Source organism: Anoplophora glabripennis, unplaced genomic scaffold (genome assembly GCF_000390285.2).
Source record: "Anoplophora glabripennis isolate ALB-LARVAE unplaced genomic scaffold, Agla_2.0 scaffold552, whole genome shotgun sequence".
NCBI classification, from domain to species: domain Eukaryota; kingdom Metazoa; phylum Arthropoda; class Insecta; order Coleoptera; family Cerambycidae; genus Anoplophora; species Anoplophora glabripennis.
The window spans coordinates 241,547-260,738 of NW_019416628.1; the positions used below are offsets into that span (position 1 = coordinate 241,547).

Consider the following 19,192-nt stretch of genomic DNA (forward strand, 5'->3'; position numbering starts at 1 on the left):
TTAATATTATTATAATTATGATGAAGCGTTCGTTCACGTCGAAAGCGCAAAAAAGAAATTAATATGCTTAGAAACAACGAAGAACTTTTTAAAATGAAAGTTTTCTTCTACTTTCACTCACAAAAAGGCCCAAAAACAGTGGTCAGATATTGCTGAAACTTTAAATGGTTTAATTAATGTTGTCGCGGATGGTTTACAATTTCTGCAGCTTGCAAATTATTCATTATATTTAGATTTAATAATAAATTATTTGGATCCATTACAAATTTCAAATGATTACGCACCTTCAAACAGTGAATGAGTGAAGTGACAATTTGCACATGAGCATGAGATGACATTCGGATTCAAACTATTCGGAGAAAACGCCAATTCCCCCGACAAAACCCTGTGGAATTATTTCTCTTGATATCTAGAGAAAATATTCCACAAGAAAATTTCAAAAATCACATTATCTGTGTGTCAAGAGAAAATGACGTAATTTTCTTTAATGAACTAACTCTCCTGTTTTCAAAAATCAAGCCCCTGATAAGGCCTTTTTTGTACATTTACAGATTGTGTGCTTCTAATTTAGATCAAAAAGTCTTACTTACCTTCTATCTAACTTTACAGCAGATGGCAGAAATTCCTTAAAAACAATCGCCCTATAGATCTACCTTTTTGATAATAAAAAAAATAACACAATTTCATGAATCAGTTCTTTATTAAGTCATAAAACATTTACTTTATCAACGATTAATTCAAGGAAATAAAACGAGATTCAACAGTCTTGATAAAAGAAATAAACAGATGATTGGCGTTCTTGTTTCACATATTGTTTTGTACATAATCTTTAAAATTTTATAAAAATAAATGCTAATGTATTTTGTGTGTCAATCTTTGATATAAAAATAATTTTTATACACACATTCTGTGAAACTTTGAATGTCTTTATATACAGATTAACTTTTAAAAATTTGTGTCAAAACAAGGAAACTGAAATTCAACAGAAATTAATACGGAATTAATCTGGTAGCATTCTTTGGTATAAATTCAAAACTACACGATATCAAACGATGTATTACACAGAACAAATAGATGTGCCCACAAACACACAAATAAGTCACATATAGTTCAATAAAGTGATTTAAAATTAAAATATTACAGTATTAAAGGACATAAAAACTACAGAAAATAGTTGAAATATAGGTCGTATTTTACTAAACTATTTTCTGTCACATATTCGAAAGTTTACCACCGTTCATATACATATAACATAAGCGCTGAATTCTTTCAGTGCTTCTGTACAAAACCGTTATCACACCAAGTAATACTAAACTGGTAAGGGACAACAAATTTGATTATTATAATTCCAAATTAAACCAACCAGTGAATTATAAGTTTCATCGAAAAACCTCGCTGGTATTATTTGAACAATATCTCTTTCAAAGTAAGCACAATTTTCAATGCTATGTGCAAAATTTTCACTTACTAGTTCACTGTACTGCTTCCAAATAACCGACAATACTTCTTTTACTTGTTTTAAAGATTTATCTTTACATTTGTACAGAATAATGAGGCCATTTCCAAAATAAACCTTTTCAAAAGCATAAAACATAATATACAACAATCCAACTAGGAAGTGCGTGTGGAACGGTACGTTTATAAAAATCATATTCAAGGCTCTGTCTAAGGAGTTGTACACTCTCTCGAATAAACTTTTTTGAAACTCGTGATACCAACACAAGGGGAAATCTCTTGCATTAATGATTTCATTACTGTTTTTAAGACAATTTAAGGTAAGGTTATATAACCCGAATGAATATCTGCCGACGCCAAGAGACACTTTTTGTAAATTATCTTTCTGCGTAAACTTTGAATTTTGCACTACTTTTATTCGCTTGCCGATTTTGATGTCAATTATATCGATTGTTAATTTATACTTTACTAAGTTTTCCGTAAGAACGCAAATATACCCTTTATTCTTGTGGACGGAATGTACCCGCCAATTATCACCGACACTGATGTTCGGTACGATCTTTTTGTCATTTGGAATCCACTTCGGTTTATATAGAAACATGTAATACTGAGCTACAGAAGTCTTGAGCAAGTAAATTTTATTGGATTGAGATTTTATTCTGTTTTCAAAAAAATAAATGTTGTCTAATATAGTACAGACTTGTTTGGTCATAAAAAAATCTACACACCTGAAGATTTCATCCATGAAACCATCTGGTAATTCTAACAGCGAAAACATGGAATGTAAGGAGAAAATCGTGGAGTTATTGTAAACCGACATTAATTCAGGCCAAATGCTGGACACAACGTTGAAACCCTTAAAGTTTGTGTTGATAACGTATACCTCAGAGTTCCCACTTTTCGATGAGCACGGTTTGAAGACTGACACCTTTTCAAAGAGGCAGTTCAACAAGAACATTAAATTTATTGTAGTGTCTTCAAACATGGTGAATATTTTCAGAACAAATGTGCCCCCTGAAAGAAATATATTTTTTATTCCGCCATCCTGAAGAATTCACAAAATTTTCAAAAATGGCATGTGAAATAGACGAACGATCGGACAAGTTAAAAAATTTCAATTTCTTTGAACACAACGGAAAATAAAAGTTCCACATTATGAATAAACATCATGTACTTACCTATTTGTAAAACTGCCAATGCGCTGAGGGTTTCGCAGAAATGAAGAAATTCTACGTGTCTTTCTTGTTCTCCAGGGTCCTTCATACAATCCACACTGCCATCTGCAGTTACTAAATCAACCTACAAATTATAAACTACTGGAAAATAGAATCTTTAGCTAATTTTGAATTTACCTTATTATCTTTATAGATTTGAACTAAATCACAGTGGTTGTAGAATTTTGTGATATCCCCAGTGAAATCTAACCCAAAATACCAATTTGGGAGTGTATATCTTATAAGTCTATCGTCGGGGATCATTTGTGACAACTCGTTTCCTTCATAATTGGGATTTAAAGTATTTGCTGTCCAATTCCACTGGAAATTGTTATATGACTATATCGTGATATACGAAGTAAATTATTAAATCTACCTGAATACCTGGATGGTTCAATACCAAATAATGATTGAGGGCGCATACGAAGGCACCAGGAGCTTCACATAAATGAAGACTCTTAAATTTTCCACTAAGTGCTGCATTTTGAGGAACAATAGGGAACTGGCCCAGTATTTCATAAAATTTGCACCAAGCCTGAAATAAATGACCTATAAACGATCAGCAAAATATGTACCTATGCACACGTAACCGTTACCTGTGTTAGCAGTTCCGGTTGAACATCTTCGGATAGTTTTTTCATAACGAACCCAGATGGGTCTCTATGAGCTGTATGTTTCGACCACACTTTTAACTTATACTTCCCTAATAAACTTTTAACTTCGTTCAGTTTGATTTTCTTATTCTGCAGCTCCGGCACCAACCACTTTTCACGGCATGCAAAGGCTTTCTTTGGAAGGGTGTATCGTTCATTATTTTTAAAATGATGTATCTTTTTGAAATAGTTTTCGTATTCAATCATATTCTGCGCTTCAAAAAATTTATTTAAAACGTAGAATCACAGATAACGGATGAACGCACAATAAAAGGAAGACGACCTAACCTCACAGTTTACCAGTATTAAAAATCAAGCTCAATAAATCCTTTACAGTCACCATAAGAAATGAAATAAAAAGTGGTGACTACATAAATAAATTCTTTTACAGGGACGTGTGATTTATAACAGTTTAAATTTTTAGCCTTATTATTTACGTATTATTAGCCGCTAAGCCGCTTTCCTAGATTATATACTTAAGAGCCGCTTTCGTTTTGACTAGTATCATTTATCTAGGGTTTTGACAAAGGTAGGAGCTCCGCGCTGAGCTGACTTCTAATTAGAAGTCTGTGGTTCAGAGTAATTTCGAGCTAGAGAATGCTTCTTGAATACGCCCAAAGTAGTAGGTAGGAATACGCAAATTTTATACATTTGAACTACCCAAGATGAAATGATACAAGGTTGTCTCAAGAAGAGGCTAATGTTATAATTACATTTAATGTATTTAATTTTATAAATACCTACTAATAGACAACTTTCTTGTGTTTTTAGAAGACAATATATAAGAGAAATTACAACTTATGGAATGGAATTTCAACTGCAAAGAAAATGGAAAGGTTAATTTTTTTTATGTATGATTTATTTATGATGAAAGAATTATTTAAATCTGTAATTTTGTTTTGATTTTAATTTGAAATTTTTGTATATACGAAGTGAAAAATATTGTATTGGTTTGATGATATATGCCAACTTTTTAAATTTATAAACCGGTAAAGTAGTTAGGTATATCTAGAATTTCTAATCACAATTTTGTAATTTTTAATTTGTAACTTGACAGTTTAGTCGATGGATTTGGCAATATTAAAGGAATTACTCATAACAATGCAAAAGCATTAGCCATTTTTTACTCGAGTTGAGATTTCAGTTAAACTCACCAAGTTGACCAATGAGCATTCAGAACAGCTGAAATTAGGCAGTTTGTTCGTTATTGAGATGAAGTCAAAATGAAGAAAGAAAAAATATGGCTACCATTTTTGTGATGTAGTTAGTCTTGAAGTTATACGGTCAAGTAAACTTACCTTTTCGTTAACCTTGGCAATTTATACAACCAGTACAACAGTAATGCATTCGGACTAGTATTACTGCGGTACTGCAAGCTCAAAGATTTAAAAGAGCTCTATAGCAAATAAGCAACCAGTTTGCATATAGTTTGTCTAAATATGAATTAATGCACAAATAAAAGACTTTCCTCCATTCTATCGCAGATTTTCTTTAAAATCGAGTTAGTTTGAAACTCAAATTACTCTTTGTTGTAAAGAAATTTGTAAGTTCCCGCTTTTGAATAAGTAAATTACAAATTTCTGTACACCAAAAAGTAATATGAGTTTCAAACCAAGTCCATTTTATAGAAAATCTTCGTTAGAATGGGGGAAAGTCCGTTATTTACGCATTAATTTGTATTTAAACAAACTGTGTAATAAAATCTATATAAATGTATTGCTGGTTGCCTATTTGCTATAGAGCCCTCTTAAAGGAAATTAAGAATGAAATTAATAAAATCAGTGTTATATTAAATTTTATATTGAGGTTAAATATTTGGTAACAGATAAATATAAAAAAATTAGTTATTAGTTGAAATTAATTTATAAAGTATTTTTTGTAGAGAAATTAACTGGAAGATCTAATGATGACCTATGAGTAAAGTTAGTCTTTTATTTACTGTTTTTTTCTGATAATACTGTGGAAAAATTACATTTTTCAAGTTACACTATAAAGACCTACTTTTAGCGATCAATAAATATAAAAAATTAAAATTGTCTTAGACTTACGAAAAAAATTAAATTACATAAATAAAAACTGGGTTACTGTTTAAAATATAAAAATTCGATACGCTACCATATATTTGCATATTAAAATTCACCTAATTACAAGTTCTTTATTGCATCGTAAAAAAGGTCGTAAAAGCTTAAAATGCTCGTTTTCACTTAAGTACTACAATAAAAAATTCTTCTTTTGACTAGTTAACAAAAATTCATTTAAATCTCGATCGACGAGCTACGAGATCCCCCTAGTGTAGGTGCCAAACATTCCGGCACCTTTTTCTCACTTTACACGCTCAGATCATCGAGCCGTCAATCGACGATGTCAGTGAACAAACATTCAAATATATTCGAGATTCTTATTTGGTCATTTTTAATTACCTAGAAATCTTACGTACGTTAGACATGGAATGGCACCAACATATTCATCCTACGTACTACCTGAAAAGAACAAACGTGGTGTTCCGCGGGGAACCCACCAAAGGCCACTTCTTCAATGTGAACGTCATAAATGATTTTTACAATCGTGGAAAGGCCACTTGTTTCTGAGCAAGCCGTAAATAAACTAACTACTACAAATTCAACGTCTCTCACCGAACAAACCTCGCTACTCTTACAAATTCTTAGATCTAAAGGAGCTCCTCGCGGTGCTGGCGCTGGTGGTGCTCCTAGTCGAGCTGGAAGTCGTCGGTTTCATGAAGCTCATCCCCTGAGGTCTCGGGGGCTTGTTGCTGATGTTGCTGCTGTTGGAAGTCGTCCTCCGCAGGTTGGTTTTGCCCGTCGAGTTTATAGACTTTGTACTGGGAGTGCGTTGGACGGGCCGGCTTAGGTTGCTGCTGGTATTTGGTTTGACGGGTAACTTCTTCACGGTGCTGGTCGACGTGGCGCTGTTTAGGGAGCTCCTGGAGCTGACGATGGAGTTTCTCGAGTTGGATTTTTGAATGCTGTTCGATTTCGCTGCGGGGGGTGCGGCGGGTTTCACGTCGGTCCTCCTTAGACTTTCCGACCTGCGAGGGATGACGCTTTTTTTGTTTAATGCGTTGTCTTGGGCGGGTTTTCTTAGGGAAGTGGTTCGTTCCAAACCCCGAGGCAGTTTTGGTGTAGTCAAGGTCTGAGATTTGGTGGATTTCGGGGAAGATCGGGCGGTTCTTGTGCTGGGCACAGGCGTTTCGCTGCTGGTGGTGGAATCAATCGTACCCTTGCTTTCTATAGAGAGTGCTCGGACAGGTTTGGTTTTGGTGAATTCTGCTATGACGATTTGCGAGGAATCCACCATGTCGGTTTCGTAGTTTCCCCCCGAGGACGCTCCTTGGCTGGGGGATTCCGACATGAGGCTCTGCGTCTCTTCAAAGCCTTCGTCGTTGTCGTGTTCTTTGGCCTTGCGGGAGGGAATGTCGATTTTGCTAGATTTCACCTGAAAATTTAACAAATTACAATTTTGTTTATTGAGCCTCCATTTTTTTTTTTGGCTTGAATGTGACAATTCAGAACAACAAAATTTGAAAAGGTTGAAACTGCAATGAAATAACAATAAAAAAAACAAGAGATGACCTTGACCAAATAACCTTGAACATTAAGAGGGCTCTATAGCAACTAGGCAACCAGCATTACATTTTTATAGATTTTAGTACACAGTTTGTCTAAATATGAATCAATGCACAAATAACAGACTTTCCTCCATTCTAACACAGATTTTCTATGAAATGGACTAAGTTTGAAACTCAAATTACGTTTTCGTGTAAAGAAATTTGTAATTTGCCGCTTTTGAATCAGTAAATTACAAATTTCTTTACACCAAAAAGTTATTTGACTTTCAAACCTAGTCCATTTTATAGAAAATCTGCGCTAAAATGGAGGAAAGTCCGTTATTTGTGCATTAATTCATATTTAGACAAACTGTGATAAAACCTATAAAAATGTATTGCTGGTTGTCTAGTTGCTATAGCGCCTTCTTAATTTAAAAAATAAATCAACGTAAACGTAAATTTGTTCGCTCCTTTAGAATCCGGGGACAAAAACTGTATTACCAATTAAAAAAAAACAAGAGTGACTTACAAATAACGTTTGTCGAATGAGCTAACTTCGTCGTGGGGCTGTAAAATGAATAACCACGAAATGGAATTACCTTTGTCTTTTCCGGTGCTATGTAAGTCCTCGATACATTCATATTGTCGCTGTTCAACTCCAAACTACTCAGCCCGACATCGCTATCATTGTGGTGCCCCCTTTCGTTCCTATCTTGCTCGCTCTGCATCTTCAGCTTCTCCTGCCACGCCTTCAACCGAATCTCCTTGTCCCCCTCGGACTCAACGTCCACCGGTTGGGAAATCTCTATCTGAGTCGGTGATTTTACCGCTAGAGCCTCTGCCGAAATTTCGGACGGCGAGGAAGCCTCGTTGCTTTCTTGGCTCCGTTTGTACCTTCTCGTACGCCTTGCCGCCGAGTACCTATCGAATTGGCCGTCCCCCAAGGAAGAGTTGATCTCGGGCTCCTCCGGACTCAGAACCGCCTCCCTGTTGGCCCTGCCTAAGCGTCTACTACACGGGCTGGGCTGGACGGGCTCTCTTTTGTCCACGGGAGTGGGAGTGAAGATTTTCCTGGTCGCCGGAGGGGTTTCTATGTTGTCCTGGTCTATTTCCACTTTGTTATTGCTGATGGAGTCGATGCTTTGCTGGGAGTCCCTCATCCTTCTAGGTACGAAGGTCAGATTGGACTTTCTCTCGCCGTTCGGCGACGGTAGAGGATCGCCCGGCTTACGAATGTAAAGGGTAAGTTTGTCGGTCGGCGGTCTCTCCCCCAGGGAAGTTATGAAGCCCTTGCGGTCCAGGTCCTTGTTGTCTTCCTCAATGGAGTGCAGGGTGTTGTCCGAGCGGTGGACGCGAGGTAGGGTGTGTCGACCTAGGTAGTTGTCGTCTTTTGTTTCTTCTGTGCTGTTGGATACGTTGAGGTTGGATTTGCGCCAAGCCGATTTGTCTTTAATTTGCGGTTGTACTTCTGCAAGTTATAAATGTAAATGCAAATGAACGTTTTTTGCTATCGACGTTTATACCTTCTACAGCTTCCATCGCTCCGACCACGTCCATCTTGTCTATGGTGCTGGAGGGTTTCCAGTCTGGGAATACTTTCCTGTAGTTCGACTGGCTGCCGCTGTAGACCTGTTTTCCTTCCGGTAAGGTGTCCAGGGTGCTGCTCCTCTCACTCTCTAAATAAACAATAATAATAATTAGTATATTATCACAGCCTGTAAGGCGATTTATTTGAATATGACAAAAATAGAATGTACGGGTGTTCTCGGTGTCTTCAACAAAAATGGGACAGGATACAAAGTAACAAACTTCAACGATAAACGCCGACAACAATAACGGTTTTTATTTTGACGTTTCTATCTTCCACATTTGCTCACACCATGTTTGGACTAAAAATGCTCGTTTTATACAGAGTGATTCAGAACTTATCCAAAAGAAAGATTTTGATTGTACAGTGGACTCCTACAAATACAATTTTGTAAAAAAAAAACAAAATGGGCAGTTCGAAAATGATTTAAAAATACACTTCTGTAAGCATACTATCGGCGACCCATCCACCATCAACTCAAGTTGCTATACATGAAATAGTCCAATTAAATGGGCCTTTAAATCGCAATTTGATCAACTAAAAGCCATTTTTGACTCTTGAAAAACTAATGTAAACACTATCACAAAATGTTTATTTCAGTATTAGGAATTGCCTGAGGCCACGTGGATAGAGACCTGGACAGTACACAATGCAAATGACACTACAGACTACAGTAGGCCAGCAATGTAAGGGTCGAAAATACTACAACCTCAATAATTTTTTTTTTTGGAAACTATAAGGATTTTACATATTATTTTTTTACAATATTAACTCCATTTTTCATGACGCATCTACATATTCCTAAATTTTTTGGGAGAAGTATATACACTTTTTCATGTTCATAAGGTCGAAAAAAAGGTATTACAAAAATCAGTAAATTAACAAATGTGCAAGAACTTAATTGAAAAAATCAACAGGGTAGTTGTCTCTATAACAATGGCTACAAAATAGGCGATTTCATAAAAATTAATTTTTTTTTAGAACTATATAAACTGTAAATTAACACTTGCAAGAAAATTGTTTTTTCTGTACAAATTACAGACGTTTAAAATCATGTTAAAATTGAAATTTGTACACATGATCAAGAACGCACTGTGACGTCATTTAGTGCAACTGAGAAGTAAACTGCTGCCCAGTCTACAATTCCCACGTAAACAAGACGGAACCTAATTCAAAGAAAAATTTAAAAAAATATATGCAAGTTGCCCAGAGGCATATTTATTAGAAATGTTCAAATGGAAATAAAATGTTCGGATACGCGTTAACAACTGTCCCGTTGCTCATGAATTATGTTTGCGGGATTGTTGATGGCTTGCACTAACTCTTGATCAATAGTAAGAGCGCTTTATAGCAAATAGGCAACCAGCAATTCATTTTTATAGATTTTGTTACAGTATGTCTAAATATGAATTAATGCACAAGCAACAGACTTTCCTCCATTCTAACGCAGATTTTCTATAAAATGGAGTTAGTTTGACACTCAAATTACTTTTTGGTGTAAAGAAATTTGTAATTTGCCGCTTTCAAATAAGTAAATTACAAATTTCTTTACACCAAAAAGTAATTTGAGTTTCAAACTAACTCCATTTTATAGAAAATTTGAGTTGAAATGGGGGAAAGTGTTATTTATGCATTAATTAATATTTAGACAAACTGTGTAATAAAATCTACAAATATGTATTTCTGTCATAATAATTGAAATTATTCATTATCGACCACGTACATCGGGGTACTAAACACACTGAACATAAAAGTTAGAGCAAATAATAAAAATATCCAGTATGGCATCTGTAAGAGTTGCTTTTTCAATGTTTTTTACATCGACAGGGACTGTGGAGCAGACAATCGCTAACCGTGAATTCCTAAACTGAATTGCAGAAGATATTTAACTGTTTTTGACTTTTTGTCAACTTCAGGAACTTGGTTTTTACAATTAACGTGTTTTTTCGTAACACTTCATTATACAAAAATATTAGAATGCGTTAGAATGGAGGAAAGTCTGTTATTCATGCATTGGTTCATATTTAGACAAACTGTGTAATAAAATCAATAAAAATGTATTGCTGGTTGCCTATTTGCTATAGAACCCTATTAAAACAAGATTACACAAATCGTACAAAAAAAAAGACAAGACAAAATATAAAGAGGATTTAAAATTAAAAAAAAATAAAATTAATGAGCTCGGACTGGCTTGAAATTTTACACGATAGATTAATCTACCTTTAAACTCTCGATGAGTTCGAATAAATCACCCTGTACCTTGTGAAAAATTAACATTACACTTACCCGAATCCATTTCGAAGGACCTCCTATTGGTCAGCCTCCTAGCCTGGCGCCTCTGCTCGTCGCTAGTCTGATCGCTTTCGTTCGCCTGCAACCATGACTCAATCTTCTGCCTCCACTCCTTAGGCTTCGTTTCTTCCTCGGGTGCAGACAGAATCGGTTTGCTTTCGGTTAAGGGAGACGGTGACGAGGGACGCTCCCTTTCCGACGAGAAATCGGCGGTCAGCAAAGCCGGTCGCTTCCTCGGACCGCTCCCTCTCGCTTTTCTCGCCCAGGAACGATCTGGAAAAGGGTTTTCGAAGAGTTAAGCAGAGAAGAAAATCGCGCAGAATATACGAACCTAGGCTACCCCAAGATTTTCTCTCTCGGTTGTTGTCGTTCCCGGAAGCCCTCAGGAAATCCATCAAATTTCCTTCGTCGTCTTCGGACAGGACGCGGCTCCTTCGCCTTCGCAGACTTCCGTTGGGAGTTATGTCTGAAAAATAAAAGGAATGCTAAAAATTGCTACAAAAAACGTTATAAATTTTGTGATCCTTACCGGGTGATCGTTCTTCTTTTCCCGTCCCGTCTCCGTTGCCGTTGAAAGAGCCCAGTCCACGTCTGGAAAGACAAGGCGATCCAGTGAGGGAAACCTCGTCCTCGGAGAGACCACTGCCGTTCGTAGACTTCCGACCCTAAAAGTCGCACCCGTCAAGGCCAATAATAATAAAAATCGCAAGTTACATACCTTTTTCAAGGGGAAAGTCCTGGTGTCGTAAATTTGCATGTCTATACAGAAACCGTCCGAGTCGGGAGCGCCCGCTAAGCTTTCCACTGGAAAACGTAAAAATAAACACCGTGTAACTTCCAAGACGAGCACGTACTTACTTTGTCGTCTTTTAGTCGCCAGTAACTCCTCCCGTTGCCTTCGTCTTTCGTTGGCTTGCTCCTCTTGGATCCTCCTCCGCTCGTTCTCGGAGACCGCCTGCTTAAACTTGCAGTAAAACCCGTGAAATATCCTGAAGCATTCCTCCAATTTGAAGGAATTGACGTCTTCGCAGAAAAAGTCGGACAGTTCCCTACGGACGTGGTCCAGTTCGCCCAGGTTCCTTTGTAGGTTCGCCACCTCCCTCTCCGCCATCTAAAAACAAATGCAAAATGATTTTTCCATAAATTTCGATGTAGGTGTTCGGTACCTGCAAGAAAACGACCATCTGCTCTTTTATTTCAGGCTCGGTCGTGGGAAGATCTATCTGCTTCTTCACTTTCTTTATCCTCACGTCTAGGGCGTTTATTTCGTTGTGTAACTGTTCCACAGTAGTCCTGCAAAAAACGTTTTAAATTTAAGGAAATTTCAAGAAATGGAAGAATGTATTTGTTTATTATGTAAATTTACGTACTTCGCTGCATCCTCCAAGACGCTAATGTTGTCGGTGAAGGAAAGAAGCTTCTTATTTTTCTTCTCGGCTTGCTGAAAGATTCACAGTTTTTTTTATCAATTCAAATAATCGCTTAATAACTTACCAGTGCTACGAAATGTATCAAATTCATGTTGGGCTTGTTGGCCCTTATGTCGGTGATTTTTTGTAAAGACGTCAATTTTACACCTGCGGCGTTTCCAGCATAACCTCCCTAAAAAAAATCAGGGTTAAGACTATACAGAAATTGTAAGGTGGTACTGAAAAATCATAAATTGCTGTTGATAACCAGAAATTTACAATTACTGTAATTCTACAGACACTAAATGTAAATAAACTGCATCTAGCAACTGTAAATTGGCATTAACAATTGCAACTATAAACTGACCACTTATCCGATGTAAATTTATCTTAAGGAGTATTGTAAATTTACAGTCAATGTAATTTTACGGATACTAACTGCAAAACAGCTTCAAATTGAGAATTTGTTCTAATGTAAAATTACATTAATAATGAAAATTTACAATTATTGTAATTTAATAATGCAAATTTACAGTACATGTAACTATATGAATAGTAACTGTAAATATATAAACATATATAAACTTTTAACAACTTCAAAAACTTGGCAAATTGAGAATTTGTACTAATGTAAAATTACATTAATAAAATTTACAATTATTGTAATTCTACAGATCCCAAGTGCAAATAAACTGTTCAATTGCATATTGGCATTAACAACTATATCCATAAATTGAGAATTTGTTCTTTGTAATTAATGTAATTTTACAAATATAAATAAAACATAACTTTTAACAACTGTAAATCGACAGATAAATACTGCAAATAACTAATTTACAGTTAATGTAATTATACGAATGTTAACTGTAAATAAATATATGAACCATTAACAGATTTAAATTTAAAACTATATATCGGATCTATAATTAATCAACTGCAATTATAAATTGACAATTTGTCCTAATGTAAAATTACATTATTAATAATAAAAATTTTCAAATATTGTATTGTATTCAATTTTCAATAATGCAAATTTATAGTTTATGTAACTTTATGAATACTAACCGTAAATAAATATATAAACTTTTAACAACTTCAAAAACTTGATAAATTGAGTATGTCCTAATGTAAAATTACATTAATTAAATTTACAATTACTGTAACTGTACAGGTCCCAAGTGCCAATAAACTGTTATTAATTGTAAATTGGCATTAACAACTAAGACCATAAACTGACAATTTGTTCTTTGTAATTAATGTAATTTTACAAATAAAAATAGAAAATAAAGTTATAAGTAATGATGCAAATTTGCAGTTAATGTAATTATATCAACATTAACTGTAAATAAATATATAAACCATTAACGGATTTAAATTTAGAACTATGTACTAGATCTGTAATTAACCAACTGCAATTATAAATCGGCAATTTGTCCTAATGTAAAATTACATTATTAATAATTGAAATTTACAATTATTGAAATTTAATAATGCAATTTACAGTTTACGTAAATATATAAACTTTTAACAACTCTACAAACTTGACAAATTGAAAATTTGTCCTAATGTTAAATTACATTAATTAATAATGCAAATACACAGTTCATATAATTTTACAAGCACCAACTGTAAATAGACAGTTAACAACTTCAAATTAACTGTTGCATATTGGATTTGAAATTAACATATGACACTATAAACTGCAGGTGTATCCTCTGTAAATTTACATTAATTAATATTGTAAATTTATAGTTACTGTAATTTTACAGATACTAACTAACTTACTACTGTAATTTTACAGATACTAACTGTAACTGTAACTGCAAATATAATGCGACAATTTGACCGAATGTAAAATTTCATTAATTACATTTACATTTACTCTAATTCTACAGATCCTAAGTGAAAATAAACTGTTATCAGTTGTACATTGGCATTAACAACAACCATAACTTGACAATTTGCTCCTTGTAATTAATGTAATTTTACACATGTAAATAGAAAATAAACTTTTAACGACTGTAAATTGACAGTAAATATTGGATGTACCAATAACAACTGCAATTATAAATTGATCATTTATCTACTGCAAACATATTTTAATTAATTAATAATGATGTAAATTTACAGTTAATGTAAGTATACAAATATTAACTGTAAATATATATAAACCATTAATGGATTTAAATTTAAAATTATATACCAGATCTGTAATTAACCAATTGCAGTTATAAATTGGCAATTTGTCCTAATGTAAAATTACATTATTAATAATGAAAATTTATATTTATTGTAATTTAATAATGCAAATTTACAGTTTATGTGACTTTATGAATACTAACTGTAAATAAATATATCAACTTTTAACAACTTCAAAACTTGACAGATTGAGAATTTGTCTTAATGTAAAATTACATTAATTAAATTTACAATTACTGTAATTCTACAAATCCTAAGTGCAAATAAACTGTTATCAACTGTAAATTGAAACTATAAATTGAAGATGTATCCTCTGTAAATTTACATTAATTGATAATGTAAATTTATAGTTAATGTAATTTTACAGACACAAACTGTAAATAAATTAGTAACAGCTGTAAATTTAGAAACATACTGGATATGGCATTAACAACTATGACTGTAAATTCACAATTTGTTCTCTGTAAATTTACAATAGTCAATAAATCGTAAAATTACTATTAAAATATGTGAAGATAAACTTACAGAATTTAAGAAGTTTCCAGCTATGAGTATCATGTACAAAACGTCCTGTAGGGGTTTATTGGTCATCAAATCTAAAAAAAATTACATTAACTCACCCCGCTTAGGAAAGACAATTATTAGAGTGTACCTTGAGCAGCTATGATCATTGAATTTATGCTAGGTTCGAGGTAACCCATATTCGAAGCAAATTCCTCTTTGAGGAGCATGCTTTCTATCCTTAGTTTGTAGCTAAAAACAAATTGATAAGATTTTAACAAACGTGTAACTTCGATCGTATAGTCACTTACTTTGGTAGATTCGTCAGTTGGATTAAAAATTTCTCAGCGTTCCCCAGTTTGTTAAAATCTCCGTCGAAGGATTTGAGCATGTCCAGTTCGTCCACTTCGGGCAAGAGTTTAAGGAGGCCCTTGAGTTTCTCCGTGCCAATCTCGTCATGTTCGCCGTTTCGAATTAGTTGAACGATGTCTTCATTTGAGCTAAAAGAAAAATATATTAGCGTTAAATACTCAGATTGAATTGATTGAATTGTCATTACCTTCTAAATTGTTTCAGGAAGATATTCACGTTCAAGCTTCTTTTACCGTCGAGTAAAGTTATCTGCAAAGACAAATTATTTAAACGGGTGTAAATTTTGGTGTGACTAAACTCACTTCCGAAGTGTCTTTTCTCATCCGTCTCTCAACGTTATCACTCGGATCCCTGTTTCCCAACTTCGGAGACGAATGGGCGGAAGGTGGCGCCTGCTGACAGAACAGCCCTTCCATTTCCGACCAGTCCATGTCGGCTATCGGCGAGTCCTGATGGGTGTACGCCACCTGGGTCCAGATGTTGTTCTTCCCTATTACCTAAACGAGGAACACCCTGTAGAACGACACCAACAACACACCTCACCCGTCTTACCCTGTTATTGGGTATCTTGTTCCAGTTGATGGTCTTCATCTTGCTTTTCGGTGCCGGTATTTCCTGCTGGGGTAACTTTTCTATCACGACGTCGGGTTCCGCGTGGTGGACGGCGGGTGTTTTCGACTTATGCTGGGGTGGGGGCGGCGCGGGAACGGGAGGGGGTATACAGGGGGGCGCGGGAATGCTCGGGGGCGGCGGAGGGGGCGGAGGTAGAGCAGGACCTAAAAATATTGATACTGTAACGATAAAAATTTTTAACGTACCGTCTTCCTTTTTATTTCATCATTTCGTCTTTGTGCAACAGAATATTTTCAATTACGGGACAAGGCAAATAGAAAAAGTACAAATTGGCGTGGAACATACTTAAAATAGAAAAATAAAGTGTGACATGTGTGAAAAATAAAGCGTGACAAGTGTGACGTGACAAAAGTAGCGTAAGAATGAAGTTTACTCCGCGTCTAAAATAGAATATAGACCATGCGACAGGTGGGGGGGGGTATGCAATTCCATGGGCGTATCATTTTAGGGGTTCCAAAAATTGTGCCTTCATAGGCAAAGACAGCCTAGGTATTTTATAATTCTGCAGAATGGAAGCTTGTTGTCAATTCAGTTATTCTTACCTAGGGGTGGCGGCGGAGGCGGCCCAGGTGTCGGACTCAGCGGTATGTTGTTCAGCGACTGCCTCCTACTGGGACTAGACTCGACCTTGTGCTGACAGTGGCAGAAGAACTTGGACTGTGTCGCACTGGGAGACCTCAGCAACCTGGTAACGTCTTCTCTGTTCTCGAGAAGGGTAGCCCTGTGGACCAGCCTCTCTGCCGTGTCCCAGATGATGTCACTGATGGGTTCCTTGGGGTCTATCCTGAGTAGATGCTGCAGTATGCTCAGGAAAGGAATCTCCTGGGGGGACTCCGCCACCTAATAGGAATTTAAATTGTAAAAGGCAATGAAGAGAAAACAATATCGGTTTATTCCGAAACAATACGGTTTCATCGATTTTTACCTGTTTGAGGATGGCGTAAAAAACGTCCAGGGGAGAATTAAGGTCGACGCCGTGAGGTCCATGTTGGCTCTGGGCGTCGTCGCTTTCTCGTTGCTCGTCGAAGACGTCCAGTTGGACTGCAAGCTCGGGCTCTGCCTCGGCACATTTTCTAAATATATTGTTGTTATTATTAATATTTGCAATTAATTATATTTTCTAAGTAGTTTAGTGATGTCATAGAATTAGGCTAAGCTGAAATATATAGGGTGTATCATGAGAAAGTGAAGCAAAAATAAACAAAAAATTTAATTGGTCAGAATATTCACCATTATCAGAATATAAGACTTCAAATTTTATAAAAACTTGTCTTTTAAAATGATAATATTGTGAGAATCAACTCAGTAGACTCAATATTGAGTTTTATATGTAATATTTAGCAAATAGCTAGGATCGTTTGTCAACCGAACCACCAGACATATACCGGAATAGAATTTATCAGACCTCATCTGAATGCCATAGGTGAGGCAAATGATAAATGATTCAGCTAGTGCGAGTCTATAGTCTCTACTCATCTCTGAGATGTATATTATTTATATATTTCAAGAACGCGTAGAAATGTATTAAAAAAATTGGTACAGTGTCTATAGTTAGTACCTACAAAACCATAGTAATTATTCTGCATTTTGATCTTCAATGCCGAAAATATAAAGAGTCGCCCTTTGTTTAAAGTTAATTGCTGTGTCTATGACTTTTGAAATCTTTTTGTACACTTTGTTGAAACAAACAACAATTTCAAACAACTTTTTTAGAATAAATTCTATAGGAAACTAGATAAGAATTTTAATTAATAGTTTCACAGAAAGAATTAACAAAATTTAGACAAAGTTGATATACAAAGACAATAACAAATAGACATAATTAAACATAGAAAAATATGTAAATATGTACCTATATGTTATAGCACAAAATAAATTAAAAGAACCACAGAAAACTATAATGGTTAAGCCTTTACAAAGCTTAAAGTGTCTGCCATCAAATTGCAAATGTAACCATATATGGCAATATAAACATTTTATCATTTTAGTGCGGGGTTGCCAAGTTATGTAGAAAATTCTTCGAATTTTGAAAAAAACATGACCTCAAAGAAGTTGTATTAACTTTCAGCTACTAACACTTGGAATAAAATAATTAGACAGGGTTATAGGCAAATGTTAGACAAAGGCTCCTATATTAGCTAATATCGCTATTTTATACAGAGCATTTTTTATAATACGATCATTTTTAGAAAGTTTAAACTTGATTTTCTAAAATTTTTCAAATGGAACACCCTGTATTAATTGTTCTATTTTATTCATATATCGGTCCACTTCAACCTTTATTAAGTATGTTCTACAGTTAAAGTTGTTAGTTTTTAATATATAGCAACATTTCTGAAAAAACTAAATTTTTATTATTTTATGGAATACCACAAATAAATATTAAATAATAAAATGAACTCAAAATGGAATGATAAATTATTATGAACTGACAAGTTGACACAATGTGACAGTTTTTTCCAAAGCCATTTCGTGCGACCGAAACTAATAAAAATTTGTTTTTTCCAGAAATGTTGCTATATCTTAAAAACTAACAACTATAGGTGCAGAACATACTTAATAAATGTTGAAGTGGATTTGTGTGATTTGTGAATAAAATAGAACAATAAAATACAGGGTGTTCCATTTGAAAAATTTTAGAAAATCAGGTTTGAACTTTCTTAAAATGATCGTATTATAAAAAATGCCCTGTATAAAATATCGATATTAGCTAATATAGGAGCATTTGTTTAACATTTGCCTATAGCTCTGTCAAATATTTTTGCTCCAAGTGTTGGTAGTTGAAAGTTAATACAACTTCTTCGAGGTCATGTTTTTTCCAAAATTCGAAGAATTTTCTATGGAACTTGGCAACTCCGCACTAAAATGTTAAACTGTTTATATTGCCATATATATAGAATTTTCTCAGAAATCCATATGTTTAAAAATATACAGGGTGTTCCATTCAAAAAATTGTAATATTTGTCGTTTCCTGTTTTTACTCATCGCCCTGTGTATTTCAACTTAATTTTGTCCTTTAGGTTTTTTGACTATGTAAAACTTTTATATAAACATTTTTTCAGTATTATGAATAACAACGGAGTTATTTTACTTTCTCACACTAATGGCCCACCCTGTATATTTATTAATGCAATAACAGTGTCAAACCATTTTCGTATATTAGTATTATTTTATATATTAATTCCGTTTAAATTTAGTTATTTCCTTGTGTTACTTTATTAATTAAAATTTAAAAAAGGAAGTTATTATTACGAAATTTACTCTAAAATCTAAGCAAATACGATAATTTAACAATAAAATTCTTCCAGAAT

General features: G+C 34.6%; 2 protein-coding genes across 3 annotated transcripts in view; both read right to left on the minus strand.

The window, feature by feature from the left end:
* LOC108911021 (cap-specific mRNA (nucleoside-2'-O-)-methyltransferase 2) overlaps positions 1-3,773 on the minus strand; it is a 28,143-nt gene extending 24,370 nt beyond the window's left edge. The window contains exons 1-5 of one of the 2 annotated variants that reach the window (XM_018715834.1): positions 3,266-3,773; positions 3,046-3,204; positions 2,808-2,990; positions 2,634-2,754; positions 2,184-2,469 (exon numbers count right to left, since the gene is read on the minus strand). In XM_018715834.1, coding sequence (XP_018571350.1) covers positions 2,184-2,469; positions 2,634-2,754; positions 2,808-2,990; positions 3,046-3,204; positions 3,266-3,529 — 1,013 coding nt within the window. In that variant the 5' untranslated portion in view covers positions 3,530-3,773. Of the gene's footprint in view, positions 1-1,269; positions 2,470-2,633; positions 2,755-2,807; positions 2,991-3,045; positions 3,205-3,265 lie in introns of those variants that run through there. The other variant, XM_018715833.1, reaches the window with a different exon arrangement.
* A 1,358-nt stretch (positions 3,774-5,131) lies between these two features.
* The window catches only part of LOC108911024 (inverted formin-2), a 63,104-nt gene continuing 49,043 nt past the window's right edge, over positions 5,132-19,192 (minus strand). The window contains exons 5-23 of the mRNA XM_023455118.1: positions 16,807-16,954; positions 16,424-16,721; positions 15,801-16,024; positions 15,551-15,745; positions 15,436-15,497; positions 15,188-15,376; positions 15,028-15,128; positions 14,901-14,971; positions 12,262-12,369; positions 12,138-12,208; positions 11,934-12,060; positions 11,626-11,878; positions 11,486-11,571; positions 11,297-11,432; positions 11,099-11,233; positions 10,762-11,040; positions 8,411-8,563; positions 7,487-8,355; positions 5,132-6,775 (exon numbers count right to left, since the gene is read on the minus strand). Of these exons, the coding sequence (XP_023310886.1) occupies positions 5,975-6,775; positions 7,487-8,355; positions 8,411-8,563; positions 10,762-11,040; positions 11,099-11,233; positions 11,297-11,432; positions 11,486-11,571; positions 11,626-11,878; positions 11,934-12,060; positions 12,138-12,208; positions 12,262-12,369; positions 14,901-14,971; positions 15,028-15,128; positions 15,188-15,376; positions 15,436-15,497; positions 15,551-15,745; positions 15,801-16,024; positions 16,424-16,721; positions 16,807-16,954 (4,306 nt within the window). The 3' untranslated portion in view covers positions 5,132-5,974. The remainder of the gene's footprint in view (positions 6,776-7,486; positions 8,356-8,410; positions 8,564-10,761; positions 11,041-11,098; positions 11,234-11,296; positions 11,433-11,485; positions 11,572-11,625; positions 11,879-11,933; positions 12,061-12,137; positions 12,209-12,261; positions 12,370-14,900; positions 14,972-15,027; positions 15,129-15,187; positions 15,377-15,435; positions 15,498-15,550; positions 15,746-15,800; positions 16,025-16,423; positions 16,722-16,806; positions 16,955-19,192) is intronic.